Source organism: Pinus tabuliformis, chromosome 5_1, assembly GCF_031772625.1.
Source record: "Pinus tabuliformis cultivar Carrire ecotype Pingquan chromosome 5_1, CPIR1, whole genome shotgun sequence".
Taxonomy (NCBI): Eukaryota; Viridiplantae; Streptophyta; class Pinopsida; order Pinales; family Pinaceae; genus Pinus; species Pinus tabuliformis.
Window position 1 is genome coordinate 722,960,701 of NC_142305.1, and position 26,607 is coordinate 722,987,307.

Sequence of the window (26,607 nt, forward strand, 5' to 3'; positions counted from 1 at the left end):
TATGTTAGTACAATCGTGTATGTGTCTGAAATTGCAGTAAATAAATGATTGTCATAGTTAAATATATAAGGATTCTTTTACTAATCATAGATTAATCTAAATCACACCTTTAATACAGTCCAAACTTGTAGGAATTGAAAGGAACAATGTCTAATCTATGTCATAGGAAAGAAAATCACTCTTTTATGAAAATAAATAAAAACAACATCTAAAGGTGAGTTGCTCAAGTATTAAAATGATGTTGGTTTCTATCACTAAAATGTAGTTTCATATACATTGAAAAAGGATAAATCATAGGCCATTAATTCACAATTTAATGTAAAAAAATAAAATCATAAACCAAATGCTTGATAAAATAACTAATCCAAAATGCTTAGTAAAAAAAAAAGTTATTATGATTCTAGAAATAGGGTAATTTTTAATACTACAACATAGGTTCACTAATAGGAATCACAAAAACAACCTTAATTCAATAAATGTTGTACATCCTTCATGAAATTAATTAGAAAGTAAACAAAGATAACATTAATGCCTGAGTTATAGAAATAAGCCTAAATTTAAGAGATGCAACAATGTGATTATCGGAGTTGTAGAAATTAGTAATTTGAAGTTGCAATAATACAAGGCATTGGGTAGGAAAAAAATAGAATGTGAATGCTCAACAAACCATTACTCAAACTGGAGTAGAAAGGAAATTAAGTTGCAAGAACTATGGAAACTATAATAAGTTCTTGATCTCTTAGTTTCTCCATTATTATTGTTGTTATCGAGCTTAAGGAAAGAAAAGGGTTTTATGCAAGATGTCTTCTATTTTAATTAATAAAACGAGTAGATGGAAAGACACGTGAGAGAAAATGTTGATCTTTGTACATGGATTATTTTAAAAAATGACAAAAAAATAAACATTGTTTGACTCGATTTAGCTGTGAGATAGGTGGTGGATGAGTCATCCTCTTTTCTTGGTTATCCACTTTCCCTTTTCATTTTCTTCCCTAGAAAGCTTTTGTTGACTACCTGATTTGTCCAAAAATAGTAGCTAGGAGCTCGAAATTATCGAAAGGTTAATTTGTCTAATGACCCTAAAATTCGGAAAAGTTTAAAAAATGTGTTCGTTTTTTTTTTTTTTTTAAATATAAATATAGGGGTGATGAGTTGCCACCCCGCCACCCCCGCATGGAACCATATCATATATTATAAATTTCAAAGGTGGTTTGGGAGCAGACCACCACTGAAGGACCCGCCAACCCCCCGCATGGAACCATATCATATATTATAAATTTCAAAGGTGGTTTGGGAGCAGACCACCACTGAAGGACCCGCCAACCCCCGATGGGTGGGAACGACACTAACCATATCATGACACACATATCCACCAAACCATGGAGGAACGATCTAAGGAACCACATCGAAACAACTATATGCCACTAGTACAAAAATAGTCAACCAATTATGGTAGGGGGCGGGGGATTTGAACCCCGACCACCCCACCACCATTTCTCTGACGGACCATTGGACCATGGGTGGCAACTTTATAAAGTATTCCACCCTTCCATATTGTAGACTCAACATTTCACAGTTGCACGGGGAGGATCTCTAGCGGAGAATATTTTAATGCAAAGGCGGAACCATAAGCCCTGAAGAGGTCGGAACCTTACCGAAGGAATCTTGGGGTATTAAGAAGATTCTGATAGGTGCAAAAGTGAAATTTTTCAGAATTGGATGTGTGGATAGTCATTTTTGCATGTTCTTTTTCCAAGAACTCAGTGGTCATGTCACTTTTAGTAGTCGATCTCTCCATTTTTTGGCCATCTTCCAGCATGGAGGTATAAGGGTTTTTATGTAATTTTTTCTTGTACTTCTCCTCTTTGGTGCCACTTAATAAAATAAGGCCTTCGCACTATTGAGTAGGGCCCAAATATGTATCCCACATTAGGTGAACTCCATAATCAAATTCTTGTGTTGTGATCTCATGCTTGTTATGTTCTTTCCTCTTCATTTTATGTGCTTTGGTTTTCTTGGTTAACATTTTCTGTAATACGTAGTTCTTTATGCATCTTTAAGCAAAAGATCTTGGATCACGGTCGTGGCCTTTATAGTTACCTACTATATGGATTCCAATCTAATCATTATCTTGATTTTATTGGAAGGGGTCGAAAGTTGATATAGGGTTAATGGTGGCTTGTACTATAGTAGAACAATTGTCAACGACTAGTTATTATGCATGGGGCATGTCCTTCCTATGAAGCAGTTGACTGCTTTTGGCAGATTTGAAAGGACATTAGGGAATCCATGAAACAGATGAATACACTTTTCAAAGGTATCACACTTTGATATGGGTTTAATCCAACAATGATTGGGTAAAGCACAATAGTCTTTCCACTTTAGAAGGTTAAGGGGTATGTATTTTTCTGACTAAGAGGCAGGTGGCTTGAATACATTGGAGCAGTTGGTGGATGATGGACATCTAGAGGTCATGCAAGGATCCACATCTCCGTCTCTAGAAAATCTAATAGAGATCACATTGCAAGTCGAACAAGAGGATTTAGCAAATTTTTTGCAAGATCTAGGGAAAATCGATGGCAGGAAGAATTTCACAGTAGATACAGAGGAATTGATTATGACTCAAAAGGGAAAAATAGTAACTAATTCATCTTTATGGGGATGGAAAAATAATTCTGTGAGAATTCATATTAGTATTGAAAGGTTTGGGTACAAGGGTTTTGTAGGAAGGTGGAATCATTTACAAATTATGGGGGAGCAGGTAAAGAAATGGGTGGAGGAACGGTGGCTCCTGGTTCTAAAATACATGCCGAAAGTGAGTGTATTATTCAACAGGTGGATTTGTTTTCACTTTTTGTGCCCTGAGGATGCGGACAGGATACTAAGGGTTCCAGGGGTTAAGGGGAGGGGATTTCTCATCCTGCAGAAGTGGAAGGTAGGTTTTGACCCCTTTAGTGAAACCCCTCTGAGGAATCTAGTGTGGGATAAACTTCTTAGGCTTCCATTGGAACTTTGGAATGAGTCCGCAATCAAGGAAATCATGAATCATATTGTGAATTTCTATTATTGGGAGAAAGGTAGTTTCAGGCATCTTGATAAATGTATATCATGCGTTTTGATTGAGGCTGAGATGGGAAAAGGGTTGATTGCCAAGATAAACATACAGTGGAGTAGTTATTCTTTTAAGTTGTACATCAACAACTAGGGAGTGACCTATAGGTGCCTTCACTATCACGACACTAGGCATCTAATTTCCATGTCCAAAAAAAGATTCACTCAGTAGAAGAATTTTTGCTTCTCTTGCAAGTGAGGGTATGTGTCGTCCGAGCTCTAGGTCGACCCTTATGTCCATATGGAATCCAAAAATCCAAACCTCATAGGTAATTCAGGTCCCTGTCTCAACCATATGATGTAAAATAATTGTAAATTTCGGTTATATAACGTTGTTACGGTTGTGTGGTGTATGTTTGATCTAATAGTCATGAATCCATCTGATGGTCCGCTACACTCTTTGGGTTGCCTAATTGACTATGGTCGTGAGGCATTCCACCACGTATCTCAACCTACATCTGAGTCCGCTAATATTTCTGGCAAGTCATCCCTTGAAGCGATGATTCCAGTTCAACCTTTGGTAATGGTCAATCCTATATCCTCTGACGACCTGTGACATTATTCCCATCCCTCTACCAACTACACAAATGAATTCGACTGTGAGGCTTATGTCCCTCAAAATAAGTCGGTATTTGATTCCTCACCTTTTTCCAATAAGTTATCCTATGTAACTGGGTTGTCATTCTGGCCTTTGGATATGGTCTCGTCCCCTGGTACATTTTCCTTTGACAAGAAATTAGAGGTTATTTTGTCCTCATCTTAGAATATGGCTCCCCTTTTTATTAAAAGTTCCTTTTACCATAATCCTATTGATTCTCAAGGTGATTGATATAAAAGTGTCACACATAGGAAGAAGAAACACCCTAAATATAAAATGGTTTCAGACTGTAACAAGATCAAATTAGGTTATGCCGATGAGGTTGGATCTCCTAATAACCAGTTTGATATTGATTCTAATTTTACTATTTGGAATGTCTTTATTTCTTATTTTGATGGAGTCTAGGTCCTTAGAGCGGATGTACACATGCATGTGGTGCCTCCATGATTATTATTTCCATTAGCATCTAGGGTTTGGGAGTGACTACCAAATTAATCTCCCTCAGTGGTATTTTTCAGGTTCATAAACCCTTCTAATCCTTTTCCAATAAATTATGGTTTGCAACGATAAGGCATTGGAGACAATGTTGTTTTTGTGCCTTGCATGGCATGTAGTTGCAACTGATGTTATTCGATTATTTGGTGGTATGAGGGTTATGTGGGATCCAAAGACTATTTTGGGATGAGGTTGCACATTCTAGAATTCTTTGATTAAGTTTCATGATCATCGAGGGGAATCTTAATTTTTTGATGGGGAGGGAAGATATTTGGGGAAAAAGTCTAGAATTGATAATATAGCTGTTTATTTCAGAGTTTTGATGGCGGATTTTCACTATTGGATGTGACACCAGATCCTCTTGGCCCCACTTGGAGGAATGGGAGAACTAGTGAGGAGGGTATGTCAAAAAGACTGGACAGGTTTCTGGTTAATTAGATGTATTCCGCCTCTGTAGTTGATAGTGCCACTATAGATTGTTTCTTTCTCATCCAGTTGACTGCACCTCCAAATAGGTTAAACACATACCCACTTATAGATCTTCTCTTATCTAGATCTTCAGCCTAGTCTGCATCAACAAAGCCATGAATATCCAACACTCTGTCCAATCCTGGTCTTCCTTGGTAGCACAAACCATAATCACTAGTGCCACGTAAATACCTGAAAACCGGCTTCACTGTTGTCTAGTGCTCCTTCCCTGGCTTTGACATAAACCTGCTCAATACTCCCACCACATGTGCAATGTCTAGTCTAGTACAAACCATCTCATACATCAGGCTACCGACTGCACTTGCATATGGAACACAGGACATGCCCTCTTCCTCTTCTTGTGTCTTGGGACATTGTTCAACAAAGAACTTTACACCTACAGAAATAGGAACCTTCATCAATTTACTATCGTGCATATTAAACCTCTGCAATATTGTCTCGACATACTTCCTTTTATTTAACCAGAGCTTCCTCTTTGTCTGGTCTCTTTTAATTTCCATGCCCAAAATATAGTTTGCAGCACCAAGATCTTTTATGTCGAATTTGGAGGACAAATGGGTCTTCAAATCCTGGATTATTTCTTTGTCATTTCCAACCAGCAACATATCATCCACATACAAGACCAGATAAATAACACGGCCACCAATTAATTTAAAATACACACAGTGATATACATTGCTTCTGGTGAAGCCAAGTCCCCATAAAAATGTATCAAATTTCTGATACCAAATCCTTGGTGACTGTTTTAACCCATACAGAGACTTCTTTAACTTTCATACCATTTCTTTCTTAACCTTCACCACAAAGCCTTCAGGTTGCTTCATGTAGATCTCCTCTTCTAGATCCCCCTGAAGAAATGTTGTCTTCACATCCATCTGTTCTACCTCAAAATCAAAAGCAGCAGCAACAGATAAAAGTAATCTAATAGAAGCTACCTTGGCAACAGGAGAAAAAATATCACCAAAATCAATTCCTGGCACCTAGGAATAACCTTTTGCCACCAATCGAGCTTTGTATTTCTCCACCTTTCCATCTTCATTTGTCTTCTTCTTGAACACCCATTTGCTACGATTTCCTTCCAGTTGGCAAGTCCACCAGATCCCAAGCCTCATTTTTGTGCAAAGATGCCATTTCATCAACCATGGCCTCTTTCTAGAGTTTTCCATCCTCTGAATCTACTACTTCCTTTATAGTTATGGGATCATCATTAGTAACATATAAAGCAAAATTTGAACAGAAAGTAGATGGACTATACCTTTCTGGCTCCATTCTTTCTCGAACTGATCTTCTCACACCCGGAGTTTGTGGCCCTTCATCTTCTGATTCATCCTCTGTTGTAGAGTCTGATTCTTCCTCCTTAAGCTCAAAGTCTATCTTCTCGAGTTCCTTTGGCTGGACTTCATGCTTAATAACATCTTCCACCTCTCTGAACACCACATCTCAGTTGTACACAACCTTCCTTGTTACTGGGATCCAAAGCTTATAACCCTTTAAACCAATGTTATACCCAATAAAGATGCACTTTTCAGATTTACTATCCAACTTGGTTCTTTTCTCCTTTGGAACATGTACATATGCATCACATCCAAATACCCTCAGATGTGAAAGATATGGTTTCTTACCAGTCCATACCTCTTGTGGAGTCTTATCCTCCAATGTTGATGAAGGTGATCTATTAACCAGGTAACATGTTGTCTCCACCGCCTCTTTCCAGAATTCTTGTCCTAACCTGACACCATTGAGCATGCTTCTGCCCCTTTCCATCAATGTCTCGTTCATTCTTTCTGCAAATCCATTTTGCTAAGGTGTAAATGGAGTAGTCTTCTGCCGTGCTATACCACACTTCTTATAGAGTTCTTCAAATTCCTTAATGCAAAACTCTCCACCATTATCTGTCCTCAACACCTTTATCTTCTTCTCTGTCTGGTTTTCCAGTAGAGCCTTAAATTATTTGAACCTGTCAAAGACTTCAAATTTCTTCTTAAGGCAATATATCCATGTATTCCTTGAGAAGTCATCTATAAATGATACAGAGTACACAGACTTACCCAATGATGGAACCTTCATAGGTCCAAACAGATCACTATGCACAAGCTCTAATATCTGTTTCGCCCTCTTACCACCAGAGGGGAAACTCACCTGATTATGCTTCCTATATACACAATTTTCATAGAAATCAAAATCCAGAGAGCTATTAATCATACCTTATACCATCCCTTTACCATGAAATATTCGAAGGCCCTTCTCTCTAATATGTCCAAGCCTTTGATACCACAGCATGGTCTTCTCTCCAGAGACCACTAGATTTTCTGCTCCACTTTCAGGAACCATGGAACTATTGCACCCATCAACAACAATACTACCTTGTAGCTTGTACAGAGTTCCAATTTGAACTCCCCGCATCAATACCAGTGCCCCCCAAACCATCTTGCAGGTATCCTTCTTGAACACTATTTTTACACCTACATCATCTAGCTTGTTTAAAAAAATCATATTTCTGGCTAATGCAGGAATATGCAGAACACCCGAAAGTGTTCTAACCCTTCCACCTTGCAACTTAAACTTTACTTTTCAGCGACCAGTGATTATAGCCTTCCTGTAATCCCCCAAGATGACATCTCCACCATCATATTTCTCATACTCGTAGAACCACTCTCTATGGGGAGTGAAGTGAAAGGATGCACCTGAGTCAATCAACCATGCCTCATGATCTACATGTGTACTTGAAGAGGCCAAGTACACATCCCCACCTTGATTTGAGCTGGTTTTTGCCTCTGTAGAAGGAGCATCATCAGCTCCCTTTCCTGTATCAGGAGCTTTAGATTCATAGTCCCTTTTGTAGTACCTTTCCTTTCCGCATTTCCAACACACCACATTTACAGGTTTTCCTGGAAGTTTAGATCTCCCTCTAGATTTAGATCTCCCACTCGATGACTTATTTTTGTTTCTGTTCTGGGACCGTCCTCGTACAAACAAGGCATCACCATTCTGGCTCTCCATATTTTTCCATCTCATCTCCTCCATCAGCAAGGACGAGACTATTTCATCAAACTGCAAGGCAGTTGCATTGCTACCTATTGCAATAACCAGACTATCCCACGAATCTAGTAGAGAACACAACAAACTAATGCACTTATCTTCATCTAAAATTTTAATATCAACAAATAATAACTGACTTACCACAGTATTAAATGCGTTCAGATGTTCTGTCACCGAGTCTCCATCTTTCACCCTCAAGTTATACATCTTTTTCCATAGGAACATTTTATTCACCAGAGACTTAGATTGGTACAAAGTCCCTAACTTGTCCCACAAAGCCTTCGCCACAGATTCCCCTGATACACTCAAGAATACTGAATCCGAGACACACAATTGTATTGTGCTCTTAGCCTTCCAATCCAACTTTTTCTATTCTTCATTAGACACTCCCATTGGTTTAGTACCCGGATCTACCGAGATCCACTGATCTTATCCACCAATAGATCCTCCGTCTTGAGTTTCCATAACTCAAAACTCTGACCATTAAATTTCTCGATCTCTATCCTTCCACTGCTCGCCATCTTCTTTCACCACCAGAATCGATCCCGCATGTCGCCCACTGAATAGGGTCTACCACATGCCCGAGTGAAACCCCTCAACAACAAAGGCACCCCCTTGAAGCCAAAACAACTCTGATACCAAATGTAGGTTTTAACCCCGTACAAAAATTACCTACATACGAATTCTAAAACACAGAAAATAAACAATGTGAGAGCATAACGCATAAAATACATATACACAAAGATTTTCTCCTGGATCCCAAAACCGGGACTAACAGCTTGATTTTTCATTATATTCCTTTCAATGTTACAATACATATTTATACATGCTGAAGCATCCAATACCATGGACTGAAAACCTTCGCGTCCAAAACCATGGACCGAAAACCATCGCGTCCAAAACCATGTGCAAAAAATCATGCACAAAACCATAGGTAGGTCCGCCCAACCTAATATAGGGGTTACCTGCACCCCTCAAACCCCTTGTGACTTCCCCCACTACGCAATCAGCAAAACGAAGGGGGGCCTCTACCCCCCTTCTAACCCCCCGGATAGCTACGTGGGCTAGTCGTGGAAAGAATATAACACAACCCAACATCTGACAAATATAAGATCTTATATTATTCCAACATTTATTTCTAATCGCTTTCCCATTATGATAACAAGGGACGCAGGGGAATAAAAGAGATCATACCCCTTCAAATTCAAACCAAAATGGCTTAAAATGGATGAATTTGGGGATTTGGTCTGAAATGGCTTAAAATAGATGAATTTAGGGATTTGGTCCAAAATGTTTGGTCTCATTCATTACTTCCTCCTCCGCAGAATCACATGACATCCATATTCCGAAAGATTAGAGAGCTAAAAAGGGCCGCTCAAGAATGGATTCGAGGGATAAAAGAGGGAAAAACTAAAGGTCTTAGGGAGATTTACATTTTCCTACGTTATTTAAATAATCCTCAGGACCCATTATTATTCTCAGAGAAATACCGACACAAGATCATTGAATTGGAGGGTAAGAGAAGGGTTATTCTCTGTTCATGGGAAGAACACATCCGCATGAAGGGCAGGTGACATCGATAAAAATTAGAGATCAAAATACCAGATTTTTCCACACACATTTCAATGCTAGGAAATAAATCAATTCCATAAGGAGGATAAGACATGACACCGGAAACATATTAAGTTCACAAAGATCTATTGAACAAACGATGGTCACACGTTTCAAAGGTCAATTCTTAGCACAAGAGACATCTTTTTGGTCACAAATGTATTTCATCAAAGAAGTTCCAAACATGTTCAGATCGGAGGATAATGACAAATTGGGACAATCAATAACAAGGGAGGAATTGACAAAGATATTGAAGGAATGTGAAAAGGACAAAATTACAGGCCTAGATGTGTGGGGGCTAGAACATTTTTATTCCCTTAATTGATTTGATGATCCCAGATTTGTTAGTGGTAGCTGAAGGATCTATATTCATGGGTTCATCTTAGGGGCCATAAATGTGAATTTCATAGCGTTAATCCTCAAAAGGGTGGAACCAAGAACCTTTGCAGATTATCGTCCCATATCTCTCTGCAACTCGGTGTACAAAATGATATCAAAATTATTGTGAGTAGGTTGATGTAGTATTGTTGAAGCATATTACAGAGCAACAATTTGGTTTTTTAGAAGGTAGACAAATACAAGATGCAATTAGTATTTCCCAGGAGATGATGCACTCTATTAAATCATAGAAACAAATATCTTGCCTTCTAAAGGTATACTTGAGCAAGGCATATGATTACATTGACTGGGAATTTCTCTTCTTGGTCCTAATAAAATATGGTATGTCTCTATTTAACATTAAATGGATTTTCGCATGTTGAAAAACTACAAATTTTGTTGTCATTATTAATGTATTACCTTCACAGTTTTTCAATGCATATAAAGGAATTTGAGAGAGTTATGCCTTATCTCCATTTCTCTTTCTCTTAGTTATTGATTGTTTTAGTAGAAAAATGAGGGTGTCAAAGGATAATGGAATTATTAAAGGGATAAAAGTAACCAAAAATATTTCCATCTCTCTTTTAATGTTTATAGCTGATTTGTTACTCAATGGGAATCCATGGTGGGGAAGTGAAGAACCATTAGAGAGCTCATTAAATCATTTGGATTTGTGTTTCGTTTGTGTATGAATAAAGGAAAATTAATCTTTTTACACGATGGTAGTCAGGAGAATGTAACAAAGGACATATGTGATTTGTTTGGGGTAACATCATCAATCCTGGATGATGATTTCACCTACCTTGGGTTTAAGATGAAACCGAAAGGATACAATAACTAGGATTCGACATGGTTAATTGAAATATTTCACAAAAAGATGGACAGCTGGAAATACAAATGGTTAACAATGGGAGGAAGGATGGCAATGCTGAATTTGATGCTATAAAAAAATTTAGTATATTGGATGCACCTTCATTTAATGTCGAGGGAGATCATCCATAAAGTAGAAGCAATCATGAGTCACTTCTTATGGGCTGGAACACAGTTACAAGACAAAATGAATATGGTATGATAGTCAACACTTGCAAGGCTCACAGAGGAAGGAGGTTTGGGTTTCATAGATACATCCACTTTTAACAAGGCTTTGATTAGAAAAAACATGTGGAGGGAAGTGTCTGGAAATGGTGTGGGGTCTCATATCATTAAGGAAAAATATATCTTCAGTCAAACTTTCTCCTCATGGATTAGCAGTGGTGCTAAGAAGAAATTTGTTATATCACACATATGGAGAAGTATGATGCACACTCTACACTAGATGTTGAGGTTTTTCCGTTGGGGGGTTGGAGATGGATCCAAGATCCAAATTGGATTAGATGTCGTCATGGGGATGGTTGGAAATCATTCATTATCCTTTTAGATGTTGCAAATCCTTCACATAAAAGACATCTGCTTGCAACATATATATGTGTCGGGGACTCAAAACATTGATAACGAGAGTTGGATAAGGGCCAAAGATCTTGCCATACCATAGACATATAATGGGGAATAGTGGTCATACCTGGGGCAACTTTGATTTGTTGGCATCACTCTTGGTCATAAGAAGGACTGTATGATATGGGGGGTAAAAATGAAAAAGAAGAATTCGATGGTCCAAGACATCTACTTGAAGTTGTCAAGGCATGGTAAGATCAATGACTATATGGAGATGGAATCTCGAGAACAAATTAAATTTTTTTTGCTGACTAGAAACACATGATTGTATATTAAATGGAATAACTTACAAAAGCATGGGTTCATTGGTCCTGGAATATGCCCTCTCTGCACGGGTGGGGGTGATACGGATCATTTGTTGATCAAATGTTCATTTGTGAGGTTGATTTGGGATGGGGTTATGGAGTATATGAAACTTCACTTCACCGAATCTAATCAACCATTGTTCAGATGTCTTCTGTCATGTTTCACTTCACAGAGGAAGTACAGGTCACTCCCATTATATATCATATGGATTATATGGTGAGCTAGAAATGCTAGCAATTTTTATCAGAAAACTGCGATTTTTAGAGAAGACATTATCAAGAGAATTTTTTTTTTTTAATGAGAACAGGGTAGTGACCAAGTCTAACAGAAACAAGAAATGAAAATTCATTGGTATTTGGAAAGAATATCTGGTTGGGTTTTTTTAATGGAGCCAACAATAGGAGGAAATGTCGATGTGGTGGAGTCATAGCTTCTAAGCCTAGTAATTTCTTCCACTTCTGGTGGGAGGGCGGAATGAGATCAAACAACAAAGTGAAGATTACAAAATTATCGAGAGTCCTTATCGTAACAATATGGATAAGCTTAGACAAATTTCAGTCATATGGAGATGAAAAAGGAATCATTGACTCGGTAAACAAGCATACTAATTTCAATCCCTCCATACTTACAAATTGGATGATGAGGATTAAGAACCTAGTAAGGAATTTAATCATATACATTTCCCCCATATATACAGAGAACATAATTGGACAACATACCTCCTATCTAAAAGAGGTATTTTGAAGGAAATATGTAATTTTTTTTTCTGATTCTTCAAGAAGGGCATCATGGTAAACGCAAGTAACATTGAATTCTCTTAGGAGAAATTTTAACACAGACCAGATTTTGATTTAAGTTTTGTATCTTTAGATATTGGAAGTGCTCATTTTCGAAAATGTAATGATTATAAGCTACCGTTTGATGTTAAGAAAGACACTTTTTGTAGAACGGGAAAATAGAAATGTATGGACATAGGAATGATAGAAAACTATGTTACTTCCTATCCATGTTCAGCGAAAGTGCCTTCATCACTCCTCTCAAGAAGCACGCCTTTGTTGTTGGCCTTCATCACCCTAAATCCCATCAGTTTTTGTTGGCCTCCATTGCTCTGCTTCCTGAAGAACCCATCATCAATGTAAAGACAAACTCCTAATCCTTTACCTTTACCTTTCATACTAGCACCTCATATTGAAAATTTTAAGACAAAATATTTCTTTTGTCTCTAAAGCCCCCTCCATGTAGTAGTGTTGAATGCAACAACATACAAGTTGTCTCTAATCATATCAACAAAGATCAAAGGGACAAAAGAGGAATTGATGTCTAGGAAATCTTGCAAGGAAAAATTGTCGCATCCTTAAGAGCCGGCAACCCCCACAAAATGAAGAGCCCAATAAATCATTGTCTTTATATAAGATAACGTGAATGGTAAGTGAAATAGAAACCTCAGTATAGGCATGACAGAGTAGTAGCTTGCAAGTTTGCAGACTTAGTGTGCACTATCAGAGTCAATTTTGCAGTTGTTAGATAATATTCTCTTAAATTCATATGTTTTTGTCTTAATTGTTAATTGTCTTAAGTGGTCATTGTCTTAAATATAAAGTTGTCTTAAAATATTTTTGTTTCAAACTATTTTTGTCTTAAAATATGTCTTAAATACAAAATTTTGTCTTAAAATATTTTTTTCTCAAATTGTTTTTGTCTTAAATATAAAGTTTTATCTTAAATTTTTTTTGTTGTAAATATGAAGTTTTGTCTCGAACTATTTTTGTCTTAAATTTAAAATTTTCGTCTTAAACTGTTTTTATTTTAAACCTAAACTTTTGACTTAAAACATATTTGTCTTAAACTATTTTTGTCTTAAATTTAAGAAAATTCAATGATTATTAAATTTTAATATTAAAAAACTAAAAAAAGAGTTTTTAAAACATTTTTTTTTTTTTTTCCTTCTTAAAATTATGTGATAGATATCTCATTTTCACATTTTCGCGATGAATTTCTTCGCAAAAACGTCCATGCTTCACGAAAGTTATATTTTATAGAAATTGTTCTTCTATTGTTCTCGTGAACAAATACACAAGCATATTTTCCTTGTACTTTATTTGCCTGTGGAATACTATATTTTAATTACATCGCTCTTATGTTGTTGCACTCTAGATCTGTCACTTGTTTGATTACTTCATATGAGGGTTAAAAAAGTTGTCTTTTATTTCAATCATACTGAAGAAGGAAGGGAGATAGAACTTGCAGCACCCTGTTCATCAACCCATTCTGACTTGGTGATGGGGTTCTTGATTAATTCATCTTTCTTCTCCAGATTTGATAACTGGTACGCCAGGCCAAGCCAAGCCAAGCCAGAAAGAACGTCTCTCAACCGGAAATGTCAATGCGGTGGTTTGAACTTTGATCACCACACTCAACGGCGGAAGGAGCTGCGTTCCTCTTTGTCTCCTTTGGTCTACCCTGCACAGGACTTTCCTACTCCCATGGCTTTTAGGGTTCAAGCTGGCGGAGGTGTCGAGATTTCTCAGCTTCGGCAAGCTTGCCATTATATGACGTGAACTAGGGGTTAGGGATACTCCGGGTGGACCGTTTTCGACCTTTTTCCTTTTATTTTAGGGTTCACTGTATCAATATGGTACGCGCTTTATGATATTTCTCCCTTCCGCAGTTTGTCGTTATATGAAGTGAATTAGGGTAGATACTTTTGGTATTTGTTTGTGTTTTTTAGGGTTGACTATATCAATATCGTACTAGCTATCTCCATAAACAATATTTACTTAGGTAGATAACTTTTGGTAGTTTTGTTCGTTTTGTAGGGTTGACTCTGTCAATATCGTACTAGCTATATCTATAAACAATATTTACTTGTGATTTTGAGGAATAAGGTAGAATAGTTTCATTGATAAACATATCATAGCAGAAGATTTGTATTTAGGAAGGTAGAAAGACAAGAGATCATCCTTACTATTAGCCCAAATTAATATTATAAAATTATTTTATATTATATATAAAATCATAAGAAGTTTTAATATTTTTTTTTAAAGATATTACAAAATATTTTATAATTTGTATATGAGGTATTAGTAAAATTAATCAAGATTTCTAAAATTTTCTTTCTAAAATTTTCCACAAGTTAGAAGACAAAAGACCGTCCAACATTAGCCTAAATTTAATATTATAAAATTATTTTATACTGTATATAAAACTATTAAAAATTTTAATATTTTCTTACAAAAGATATCACAAAATATTTTATATTATAGTTTGTATATTAAGTACCAGTAAGATTATCTAAAATTTCTAAAATTAAATTTCCGTCTTTCAGATTTTACATTGGCTAAAGGACGGATCAACTACGCAGTTGTCAAAATAAGATTTCATCGCAGCCATCGATCTTCAAATCTTTTGTTTACGGTAGGTTGATTTCATGTCGAGTTTGGGAAAGGAGGCCAACTTCCAGATGAAATTGCAGTTAAGTGAGGATTCAAACAGGCAAAATTTGCAGATGACTGATGGCTCCAATTTCGCTTTGTCTATTTTAAGCGAGACTTCATAAAGCAAGAGGCATTTAAGGAACTTCCTGGACATTTCATCACCAGTTCATGACATTACCTCACAGTTTCCTCCATCTTTCGTAGATGGATCCCAACTCCCACTCACAACCTGAAGTCAACGGACACGCAACAAAACAATGGCGGTCCAAATATCGACGGCATCGGATCCGTAGCACCCTCCGTTCCATAAAAAGACCTTGGCCTACCCCTTCTCAAATAACAGACTCATCTTGAATAACGAAGTGGGCATTTAATCTCAGTCACTTCTTCAATGGTAGTGGGTTTGCAGAGAGCATGGAGATATGACGTATTTCTGAGCTTCAGAGGCTCAGATGTCAGGAAAGGCTTCGTAGATCATCTCTACAGAGCACTCACACTTAGCAAAGATATCCATGTTTTCCACGATGCCCATGAAGTGAAAAAGGGTCAGAATATCAATCCAACTATAAAGCATGCGATTGAGTGCAGCCGAATTAGAATTCCTATTTTCTCGCCAGATTTTGCGACCTCCGTATGGTGTTTGAACGAAGCGTCGGTCATTGCGAACCAAGTGCAGGGAACGGCCATCCCTCTCTTCTATAAAATGACTCCTTCGCAGGTGCGTCACCCAGAACGACCTTGCAGCCCATATGCCGAGGCATTCCAACATTATCGCAGTACCGGAATTCACAGTCCAGAAGAAATTGAAACATGGAAAAATGCGTTCCACACGTTGTCTAATCTTGCAGGCTGGACCCTCGACGACACAAATGGGTGAGTTAACTAAATTAGATTTAGATCTAGACCGTATCTCAGTCCTTTGGTATTTGTTTGGTTTATTGTTGATATACCTAAGATATTAATATCCATCATGCCATTTATAAGAATTCAATAAGAATTGAATCTAGTAGAACAAAAAACTATTTATTTAATTGCTAGTATAAAATATGGAACAGTTGCTCACCTCAACAGCTCCAGCTTGGTCAGAGCTTGCTCACCTCAACATCTCTCTGTTTTCTACATGCTATTTATTTTGTGCTTACATTTTGGGATGGTTCTCCATTTTCGGCTTAGTCAATTGCAAATGATGTTAGATATTTGGATATCCTGGATATGCTGCTAGATGTTGGTGTGAATTTGCACTACCTAACTGCTTCTTACATCTGCATTGTATCAGTGAATGTTTTATGGTATGAATGTTCTGTTCTTGCCTCTGGCTCTCATATGCAAGGCATTTGGTTTAAATTATTTTCTCTTTTTGTTGTTGTTGTTTAGACTTATTTTCCCCTTGTTGTTGTTGTTTAGACTTGGTTTAAATTATTTTCCCCTTTCTGTTGTTGTTTAGACTCCTTGGTATATTGTCTAGGGCTGTTGTGAGGAGTTTATTTTCCTGGTGAGGTGAGAAAAAGCCTATTCCTCTGCTTTAGACTTTTGCTATCAAGACCTCTTGGTAATGGATGTAATCTTTATGTAATTTTTATTTTTTTTAATGAATACCAATTGCTATGGTTCAAAAAAATATGAACCCATTTGTGTTTAATTAAGGTGGACATCTGAAGAAAAACATGGTGGATGATTCAATTAGTGTCTGGATCTCTGTATTTGGTTATTTATGAGAAATATACATATCAACATCCTTCATGTCATCCTTCATGTCACTTAGAAAGTTGTTTGTTTGTTTAGTTGTTAGTATAACATATGGAAAGCAATTGTGTTTACAGAGGGTGGACACCTGAGGATAGACATGGTGGGTTGATTTAATTCGTATTGAGCTATCTCTAATTGGTTGTTTATGAGGAATATAAACATATCAATATCTGTAATGTTGGGTGAAGAAGAAAGCTGCCTATTTAATTACTAATATAGAATATGGCCAGCAACTGTGTGTTTACAGAGGGTGGACAGTTAAGGACAGACATGGTGGTTTGATTCAATTACTGTTGAGCTCTCTGTAATTGATTGTTTGATCCATCCACGTTTTCTAACTGTGTGCAGATATGAAGCGGCGTTGGTTAAGCTTGTGGTCGAGGACGTGCGCGAACATTGCAAAGGGAGATAGCGGAAGGACTGATAATTACAAACTATCAATATCTTTGATTCGTAATCTTGATTGACTTCGATAATGTACAGTCTGACATGGTAGACTTTAGTATATATGTTCGTATACTTTGACATCAAAGGGAGATGGTTATATATCAATTCTTTTTTAAATTGAGTATAACCATTTTAAACAAAAGGATGTGATATAAGTTTGCTTCTGCGATAGGACAAGCTAAGATTCAGACTGGAATAATCTTGATTTCTCGATGAAATTATGGAGAAAGCATGAGGAAAGAAACTATTTATTATTAATTATTTTTTATTGGGCATACCCTTTTTTTCATGGTTAATTTATCAAAATTTTATTAATTTTTTTTAATAGAATAGTTTTTAGTTAATTAGAATTTTGATAATTTTTTAATAGCCAATTTAGATTTATGATCTATTTAATTCTTACAAAAGATCAAATTTATTTTCTCTTCAAAAGAGATTGGTATTTGAAAATATTTAATTTTTATTCTTGATATTTGGTCAATCCAGAATTAAGAGAAATTTAAGTTGGTTTTATTACTAATTATAATTATAATTTTATTTTTTATTTTTATTCTATTCTATTTTTATTTTTAGCTTTATGTTATTTGACCAAATCAAAATGTTTTATTGATATTTTATTTTATTTTTATTTATTTTATTTGATAGAGTTAACATGTTAAAAATGACATTACAACATCTCTACATATTTCATTGGATAACATTTCTCCACAATTACTTTTAACTTTTTATTATTTTTTAATTGAGTCCACATGTAAATATTCCAAATATATACCCCACTATAGATCTCTCCATACCTTTTCGCTTTTAGATATTATTTAAATAATGTTATAAAATAAAATTAAAATAAAATATTTATAAAATATTTTGATTAAGAAATGGAATTGTTTTTAGTGCGACTTTTTGGACTTTCCGATGTCGAAATCGAAATCCGACGGAAAAATTTGAGGTGAAATCTTGATTTGTGTTATTTAAACTCATCTTTTAACTGCATATTTGGATTCAACAAACTAAAAAACTCCTAGGACACTTTGATTGTGCGCATTACCCATCAAGCTTGCGATTTCAATAAATTGCCGCTAGATTTTAGAGAAATTTGACCCGAAAAACCCACTCGAAAAGCTTCCAAAAAGTCGCACTAAATACAACTCCTTTTGAAATTAGTTATGGTTTTTGAGTAAGTGGTATTGATAAATCATGTCATGGTCCATGGTATTGTAACGATTATTTACATAATGTTATAAACTAAAATTAAAATAAAAAATTTATAAAATATACGACACGTATTTACAAGTTAACAATATCCATTCTAAAATGGGATGAACAATAATCGTTAAAAATCTTGTTATATTGTTAGCTCACTGTAGTATTATGTTTTATTTTAAACAATATTATAAAAATAAATAAATTAAAATATTTATAAAATATTTTGATTTTGAAATCAGTGATGGTTTTCGGGCACTTCGTATTGATAAGCCATGGTATTGGCCCATCATATTGTAACAAATCATATTTAGAATTTAATAATATTCATGGTAAAATGCGAGTAAATATTCATGGCTAATAATCTAGTAATATTGTAGGTATTAAATTCGTATGTGCTTATTAATTAAATTTAAATATAATTACAGAATTATTTTAATTTATATGATAAAATTGATATTAATTTGTAATGTTATTTATGTATTATATATTTTCATCTGATAGGTATATTATGGTTTTCTTTTATCTGAAATGGATACCTATAAAACACTCCGCTAGAAGAGTTTTGCTTCCTTTGTTGAATTCTTTAAAAGATTAAACATGAATTACTAGCTTTCTAGCTGAAAGACTAAAATATATTTCTTTCAATGTTATTATATTTTATACTTACATTTACATTTAAAATTCATTAATGGATTAAAAAAAAAAAAAAAAATAATAGTAAGAATTATAAAGGTTTTAATAAAATTTAAAATAAAAACATATTTTTTTATTATATATATACTCGTGTGAAATTTATATGAATATAAATAAAATTATTGATAATAAGCATAAGTTCATCTCAATTCTATATCTATCAAGGGTTGAGAGGGATCCAATCTCTCAATAAATATTTGTATCGCAAAATTTAATCTCTCTAAACACTTAATAGATCTAAAATTAAAATAAATTTATGCTATATTATAATACATCTCATATTGTTAAAATTAAAAAACCATTAAAAATCACTTATTTTTTATATTAGAGTATTCTTTTACACTTTATTTTTATTAAATTTTTACACTTTATTTATTTATGGAATGAATATTTTTTAAGTCACACTGGGATAAATTGTTTTTTTTGTTTACTCACAATGGAATACGAAATTTCACAACTTCAGCTTTTCTATATCACCTACATATGTCACCTAAATTTAATTTTATTACAAATTCTAAAACATTTTAATAGCTTGATAAACATGTATGTTAGGTAAGTGTAATTTATGACTGCGAGATGTTAAGCTGAAACCAAAATGCACATCCCAGATAGAGGGAATCACTGTGTTATTACAAATAGTATATGTGAAGACTGTTTTATAAGTTTTTGTTTAATTGAGTTTTTTTTAACTACGGGGTTTAATTTAAAGTCGAGTGTAATTTTATTTGTCTGTCATTAAAATTGAAATTTTATTTATGTTAATAAAAATAAAAATAAAAAATAAAAAAGTAAAAAAATTAAATAATTGTATAAAATATTTAAATAATATTAGCTCATAAAATTATATTTATATTCACTCTTCCAACCCGATATGTACGAATTTTGCATTTAAAAATGGTAAGGACTTTTACATTTATATTCGATCTTTCAATCTCATACGTCTTGGTCATATATTTAAAATTTCAGGTCAATTATGAATGAAAATGATAAGCCTTTTTATATTTATGTTCGCTCTTTGAATCTGATACATGGTGGTCGTATATTTAAAATTCCAGGTCAATTAGGAAGAAAAAGATAACCATTTTTATATTTATTTTCGCCCTCTCAATGTGTTAGGTCGGAATTGTATAATTAAATTTCAGGTCAATTACAAGGAAAAAAGTAAAGCATTTTATATTCATATTTGCTCTTTCAATTTGAAATGACTGGGTTGTATATTTAAAATTTTAGATCAGTCAAGAAGAATAATGTAAATGTGCTTTCTATATTTATATTCGCTCTTTCAATTTCATATGATCGTTTGTACATTTAAAATTTTAGATCAATCGAGAAGAATACAGTAAAATGAGTGTAAATGGAAACTCGGTGAGCGTCCACTAATTTCTTAAAATTAGTGGGAAGACAAAGCGGAGTTTTGGTCGTTTGAGATATAGACGGCTAAAAACGAACTTTTGATTGTTTAAGATGTAGACAGATAGTGATGAATGTGAAATTTTCTTCGTAAATGGTAAGTGGCCTTCCTCTATGGGAACGAACTTTTGAACTTTTGATTATTTAAGATGTAGACAAATAGTGATGATGAATGTGAAATTTTCTTTGTAAATGGTAAGTGGCCTTCCTCTATGGGAGCGAACTTTTGATCTTTTGAGATACAGATAGTGATGAATGAAATTGAGATTTTCTTTGTAAATCGGAAGTCGCTTTTCTTTAATCCTTCTATGGGAGCGAATTTAAGAAGTTTTCTTTTATGAGACATAACGATTTTTAAATATTTTAAGTTCTTGTCTGAGATTTAAAAATACAAATATGAAGAAGTATATATGTGATAATAATAAATATAATAATAATAAAAGTAACATTAAAGCTGAAATATTTTATTCCTGATATTTTAAATAAGAAATATTAATACTTAAATATAAATGAGAATAAAAATTGAATCATATATATTTTTAATTGTTCTAATTGTATCAATATTTTTGCATAGTCACTTAAATATTTATTTTTAAATGTTAATATTTTTAGAAGGTTTTATATTAATAAGAGTAAATTGATAATATTATGATAAATAATTTTATTAAGTTGACAGCCTCATTTTATAGCAGGGTATAAAAATATATATAATTATTTGGATGCTCAATATTAAATCAATCATAATTTTAATTAAATATTCTTAATTGGTTAATAAAATTCTTCTCTTTTATTTTACAAATATATACTAAATTGTTCTCGTTACTAAGTTGTTCTTCTTTACCATGGTTTTCCTTTAAAAGAATATGCTTCGTTTGCCAAGTTCCCATTATTTACAAGCTTAGTTAGGAGTCATGTTCTTTTCTATGGGTTTTTATTTTCTCCATACGATGAAACATCATGCAACTTCTCCCTCCATAGAAAACTACTTTTTCAGCACACTCGGATGGTAAATGACGTACCAATCGGGAAGATCGTATTCTAGTTAGTTATCTTGTACTTTACTCAATCTGTCCACTTGCTTTGAAAAGGGTTAGGCCCGTCTTTTCATCTCATTACAACGAAATCACAGACGAAACACGTAGGGACTCACGATGGCTGCCGTTAACATCTATTTTATTTCCGTGTGCAATGACACATCAGCCCAGCGAGGAGACAGACCGGCAAAGAGGATCTTTTGATAAAACAGGCGTAAGCCATATTGAGTTGAAGCCAGTTATTTGATCTGCAACGCAGAGGCGGTTTGTTTAACAAAAGGGCCCTCTTTTCTCTTCTTCTGACCGGTATTTCCTGCGTAGAAATAGTGGAAGCCATCTATTATACCTCATCTTCTTTTGTCTCCTGTTCCTCAACGAGTAATCCCTTATTGCGACGTGTGTGCAGGGGAAGGAGCACCCCTCCACTTTACACAATGGCTTCTTGGCAGATGCGTATCTTTAAGCCCCTTTGCCCAGGATTTCCAACGTCATCACAGACGTAACTCAACAAAAGAAATTGAAAAATGCAAACGTTCTCTGTTCCAACTGTCTAATCTAATTACAACACAACACAAATGGTAAATTAGGGTTTCACTGACTTCTCCATTCCTTTGATATTTGTTGGCTATTTTCAGAAATTGAAAGCTGCTTGTTCGATTGATTTTTTTTTTTGAAAAATTGGAAAGTTACAGGGGCGGCAGTCCCATGAGGACACACATGATTATTTTACAGTTATGGTCTCTCCATTGTTTTGTTTGACTCGGCCATGTTTTCAAACTGTTTGCAGATTTGAGGTGGCGTTGGTTAAGTGTGTGGTTGACGACGTGGTTAACATTGGAAGCGAGTTTGGTGGCAGGATCCATAAGTGCATTGATGTGTGGAGGTAATTGAAGTGTTTGGTTTTGAATCAATATTTTACCCATTGTTTCTGTGTCTCGATGGGAGTCCTAGCACACGGTTCGGTTTTTGTTTATTTATTTAAGTTTTCCGACATTTAGGATTACCAATATCGAGTTTTATAAATTAACTATATCAATGCATGTACTGTTATATATATATATGTTGTGATTTAAAATCGAAAAGAGATATTAGGAAAGGTGTTAGCAATAATTTTTTTATTAACATAATTGTTTTCGGCTGTTATAATAATTTATAATTATACTATAATTATTATTAATATAAATATTAACATGGTTTAATATCATATTATGATTTAAAATAATATTAAATAAAGTTAAGTAAATAATTAGTGTGGATAAAAAATAATATAAATTAATCATTATAATACAATAAATAAAGGCAATACAAAATATATATGGAATAATGTGTAGAATAACTTATATTTTAGAAAGAAAATTATAAGAGTCTTTTATGTGTTCAATCTCTTAGCCTCTCATTTAAATAAAAATTATAATAAATTAAAAATTGTATTCTCTCACTTTAATAATATTATTTTAATCGATGATATAAACAATTTTTTTGTGTTAAATTTTTATGTTTACATGTTGTCAAGATTATAATATGAAAATAAAAAATCTCTAATTTTTATGATCACTATTTTTTTGTTAAATACATAGATAATTATGACAAGAACCAACAACCTCATATGAAGTAAACATATTTCTACTTCATCATGATGACAAAAGTACATTATTATTACCAACATAAGAAATTTTTGATTTCCATCTCACCACCTCTTTATTAAATACATATATAATCATGACAATAGCTATTTAACTTAACATTAGTTTTGGTTGTCATAGTTTTTTTTCAAATGCATATATATATATCTATGATGAGAATTATTTATGGAGAAAATTATCTTAAAGAAAGATAAAATGTTTTTCCAAATGAACACTTCACTCATCACCAAATAATACAAGCTATTTCACCCATCATCAACTAGTAATTTTCTCTAAGTAATGATGCGTGAAATGTTCATTCTCATTAACATAGTTTTCTCTATAAACTTTCATCTCATCCTGAATTATAATTATTAATTACTTTCAAAATTATAGTCTCTTTTCGATAATTTATTAAGATTTTAGTGCTCTGTATTTGAATCAGACGTTTGCATTTTAGGATATTTGTGAGGATCTTTTCAAACTATAGAATTTCATTTTCAACATGAATTTCTCCACTAAATCAATTATGATTTCCGTTGGCTAAAATTTCATCTCGTGAAATATTTTAGTTTCCGTGGGCTTTTAAAACTCTAAGATGAAATTCTTGTCTAAAATATTTTAGTTAACGTTGGCTTTGGGAAAACTATATTTTAGATTGTTTGTTCTTATGTTGTAGTCGTGACCCAGCCCAGAAAAATACATTTCGAGTGGGTTGGGAATTGCTTCTGGAAACTTATATTTCAATTAGATTGTTTTTGTTGTCTTCACCTGCTGCGATCTGTCCTCCGGGAAGCCTCTTGTTTTTATCACACGTTACCGTGGAGTAGGGGTACGGATAGGGCCGGGGGCCTTTTATGCGTAAGGAGGCTGGTAGCCAGCTCGGAGGAATCAAAATAATATTTGGTCGACGCCGTCGATCTTCAAATCTATTGTTTCCGGTCTGTTGATTTCAGGAGGAGAGTGGGAGTGAAGAGGTTTTCTAGGATCCCCTGGTGGGAGTTAGGACGGATTCCACTTCACAGAGGTGAAGTGATTTTTCCTTCCGGGAATGGAACTGGGTCCACGCTTTGGTACTACGAAGAATTGTGATTACACCAAAATCAAAAAATATTAAGAAACTTTCTAAACCATTAACTAAAATCTTAAGTAAAAATTACGCAATAACTAGAATCCTAAGTGGAAATTACGGAGGTGCCGTGATTCCTCAACCGAGAGAGAAGGCCAATCTCCCGAGGAAGAAATTGCAGTGAAGTGAGGATTTAAACGGGCAACATCTGCTCAAAATCTTCCTCGACATTTCGTCGCCAGTTTCGTGAGTTTCCCTCGCACTTCACAACTTGTCTCCCTCTCTCTCCTCCTCAAATTAACTGACGCGGAAGATTGAACCCCCTTGATACGAAAGGACCCCAGCCCACCACTTCTCAACCAATTTATCTTTACTGGCCTTAACGATGTAATTGGTCATACGATCAAATTTAGAGGGCAGTAGATTATTACATTTTTATAGATTTTAAAATTCAAATTGTTTCAGGAAGGGGAATTTTTTATCTCACAAATAAATAAATGAATTTTCTAAGATTATTATTTATCATAATATATTTCATGATTTTTTTGGGAAAAATGTTATGATAATTATTATGGATTATAGAAGTCTAAGTTCAAAAGATTATTATTTGTAAAAATATTATTTATATGGAGGGTGAATCAATATAAAGCTAATTTATCAGTTATTAAATATTAACAATTCATTTTAAAACAATATTACTGATGAAATTAAAAACCATAAGACAAATCACATAAAAAGTATAAATATATAGAGATTTTTAAAATAAAAACTTATGAAAGAAGAAAACCACAATTATTATTCTTTTTTTTTAATCTTTACATAAATTTACTTGCACAAAGTAGTAAGAAGCACCTGCTCCTTTATAAAGTTTTAAAAGCATCCACTAGTAAAAAGCACCAACTTAGTTTACAATGTTTTGATAACACCTACTATGTTTTGATAACACCTACTATAAGAAACACTGACTCCCTCAATTTAGTACTGTTGACACTAACTAGCTGTAGGCGCCGACTTCCAGTTTAGTGTGGACTTCCATTTCGTTCTTTTTGAAATTGGATCCAATACCTTAAGCAATAACTTCGAAATCAACACCATATATCACATTTGCAGTCAATTGCTACACACTTGTTCTGTAATTAGAAACATACTCAACAACAATTTATTTTATGAAGATCATGTTCAACCATGAATTGTTGCAACAACTGCACTCTTAACAGACCAATTTCAATACAACAGAGAGAGAAGTCAAGTTGTGATCAACCCTATCAGAAATTCATAATGATGAGGCCAACAGTAGTCCCTGTCATCAACATCAACTCAAAAACTAACTCCTAACAAGGCTTTATGCCAACCGAAAATCATCGTTATTCATATGAATGAGCAAGCATACTTTTACAATAGCTTTTTCCTTGGGCTTCAACTCTTTAAGAACATACTAATTCTGAATGCAAACATTGCCAATCAACATTGGTTTCCAACAAGAAGCACTGGCCTCACTATATTTTCATAAACACACCAAACATCATACAACAACAAAAACTGGGGAAAACAAAACCAAACCTACATCAACCTATATGACATAACGAAGTTGTTAGAACAAACCTGAACATACCCTAGACACCATGTAATAGTAGCACCTCGTTAATTCTCAACACATTTATTTAGCTCTTAAGCAAGAAACATATAATAACCTCTATGTATGTAGTATAAATTCTAAGTATACCAGAAGACATAAAGCAATGGTAACTACAACAAACAACCACTTGAATAAGAGACAGTCTAACAACTCATTGATTACTACAAACTTTTGTTACACTTCTACAATCGTGACTTTATACCAACCATCTAACCTACATCACTCTGCAATACAAATACCTTCTATGGTAGATCAATAATTAACTAAAATTATTTATAGGAAAGGTATGTTGCAGAGATTACATACCAAATCAAATATATCATACCTAAGAGCAGTTACACCTTACGAGGAACCAAATCACACTAGTCACGGACCATTATGTTGACTCTGTAAATAAGCATGAATCAACCACTCAAGCATAGATCCACCAACCAAAACAGGGGATAAGATACAAGTTTTTCAACCATGGTTGTCCAATGCATGTGCTCGCACTAACCACACTCTGATTTGGAAACATTCACTGTCAACTCACTAGAAAAAATATAGATTAATGGTTGGATGGCATCAAACTCATGAAATTGTTTTGTAAAAACACCCTCCACTGGATTAGTGACAACAAGCATAATTCTTGATTTTTCACTAGATCATAGAATCACAGAATAAACACATCTAGATCACAGGCTCCACCCCCGATGTAAGGACATGCGGTCCAAGTCACCTTCACCATGTGAAGGAGTTGTGTGAAGTGCGTGCGAAATGAACCAAGAGGCGAGTTTATATGATGTTGGGCGAGTT

General features: G+C 34.3%; 1 protein-coding gene across 1 annotated transcript; it reads left to right on the plus strand.

The window, feature by feature from the left end:
* Positions 1–15,343: 15,343 nt before the first annotated feature.
* LOC149166953 (toll/interleukin-1 receptor-like protein) lies at positions 15,344–15,829 on the plus strand. Its single transcript, XM_089430310.1, has one exon. It carries the CDS (start codon positions 15,344–15,346, stop codon positions 15,827–15,829), a length of 486 nt encoding a protein of 161 aa, XP_089286436.1.
* Positions 15,830–26,607: the final 10,778 nt, after the last annotated feature.

What these genes read in the sequence shown, in the direction of transcription:
- LOC149166953 (XM_089430310.1), top strand. Translation starts at nt 15,344, where the DNA reads ATGGTAGTGGGTTTGCAGAGAGCATGGAGATATGACGTATTTCTGAGC.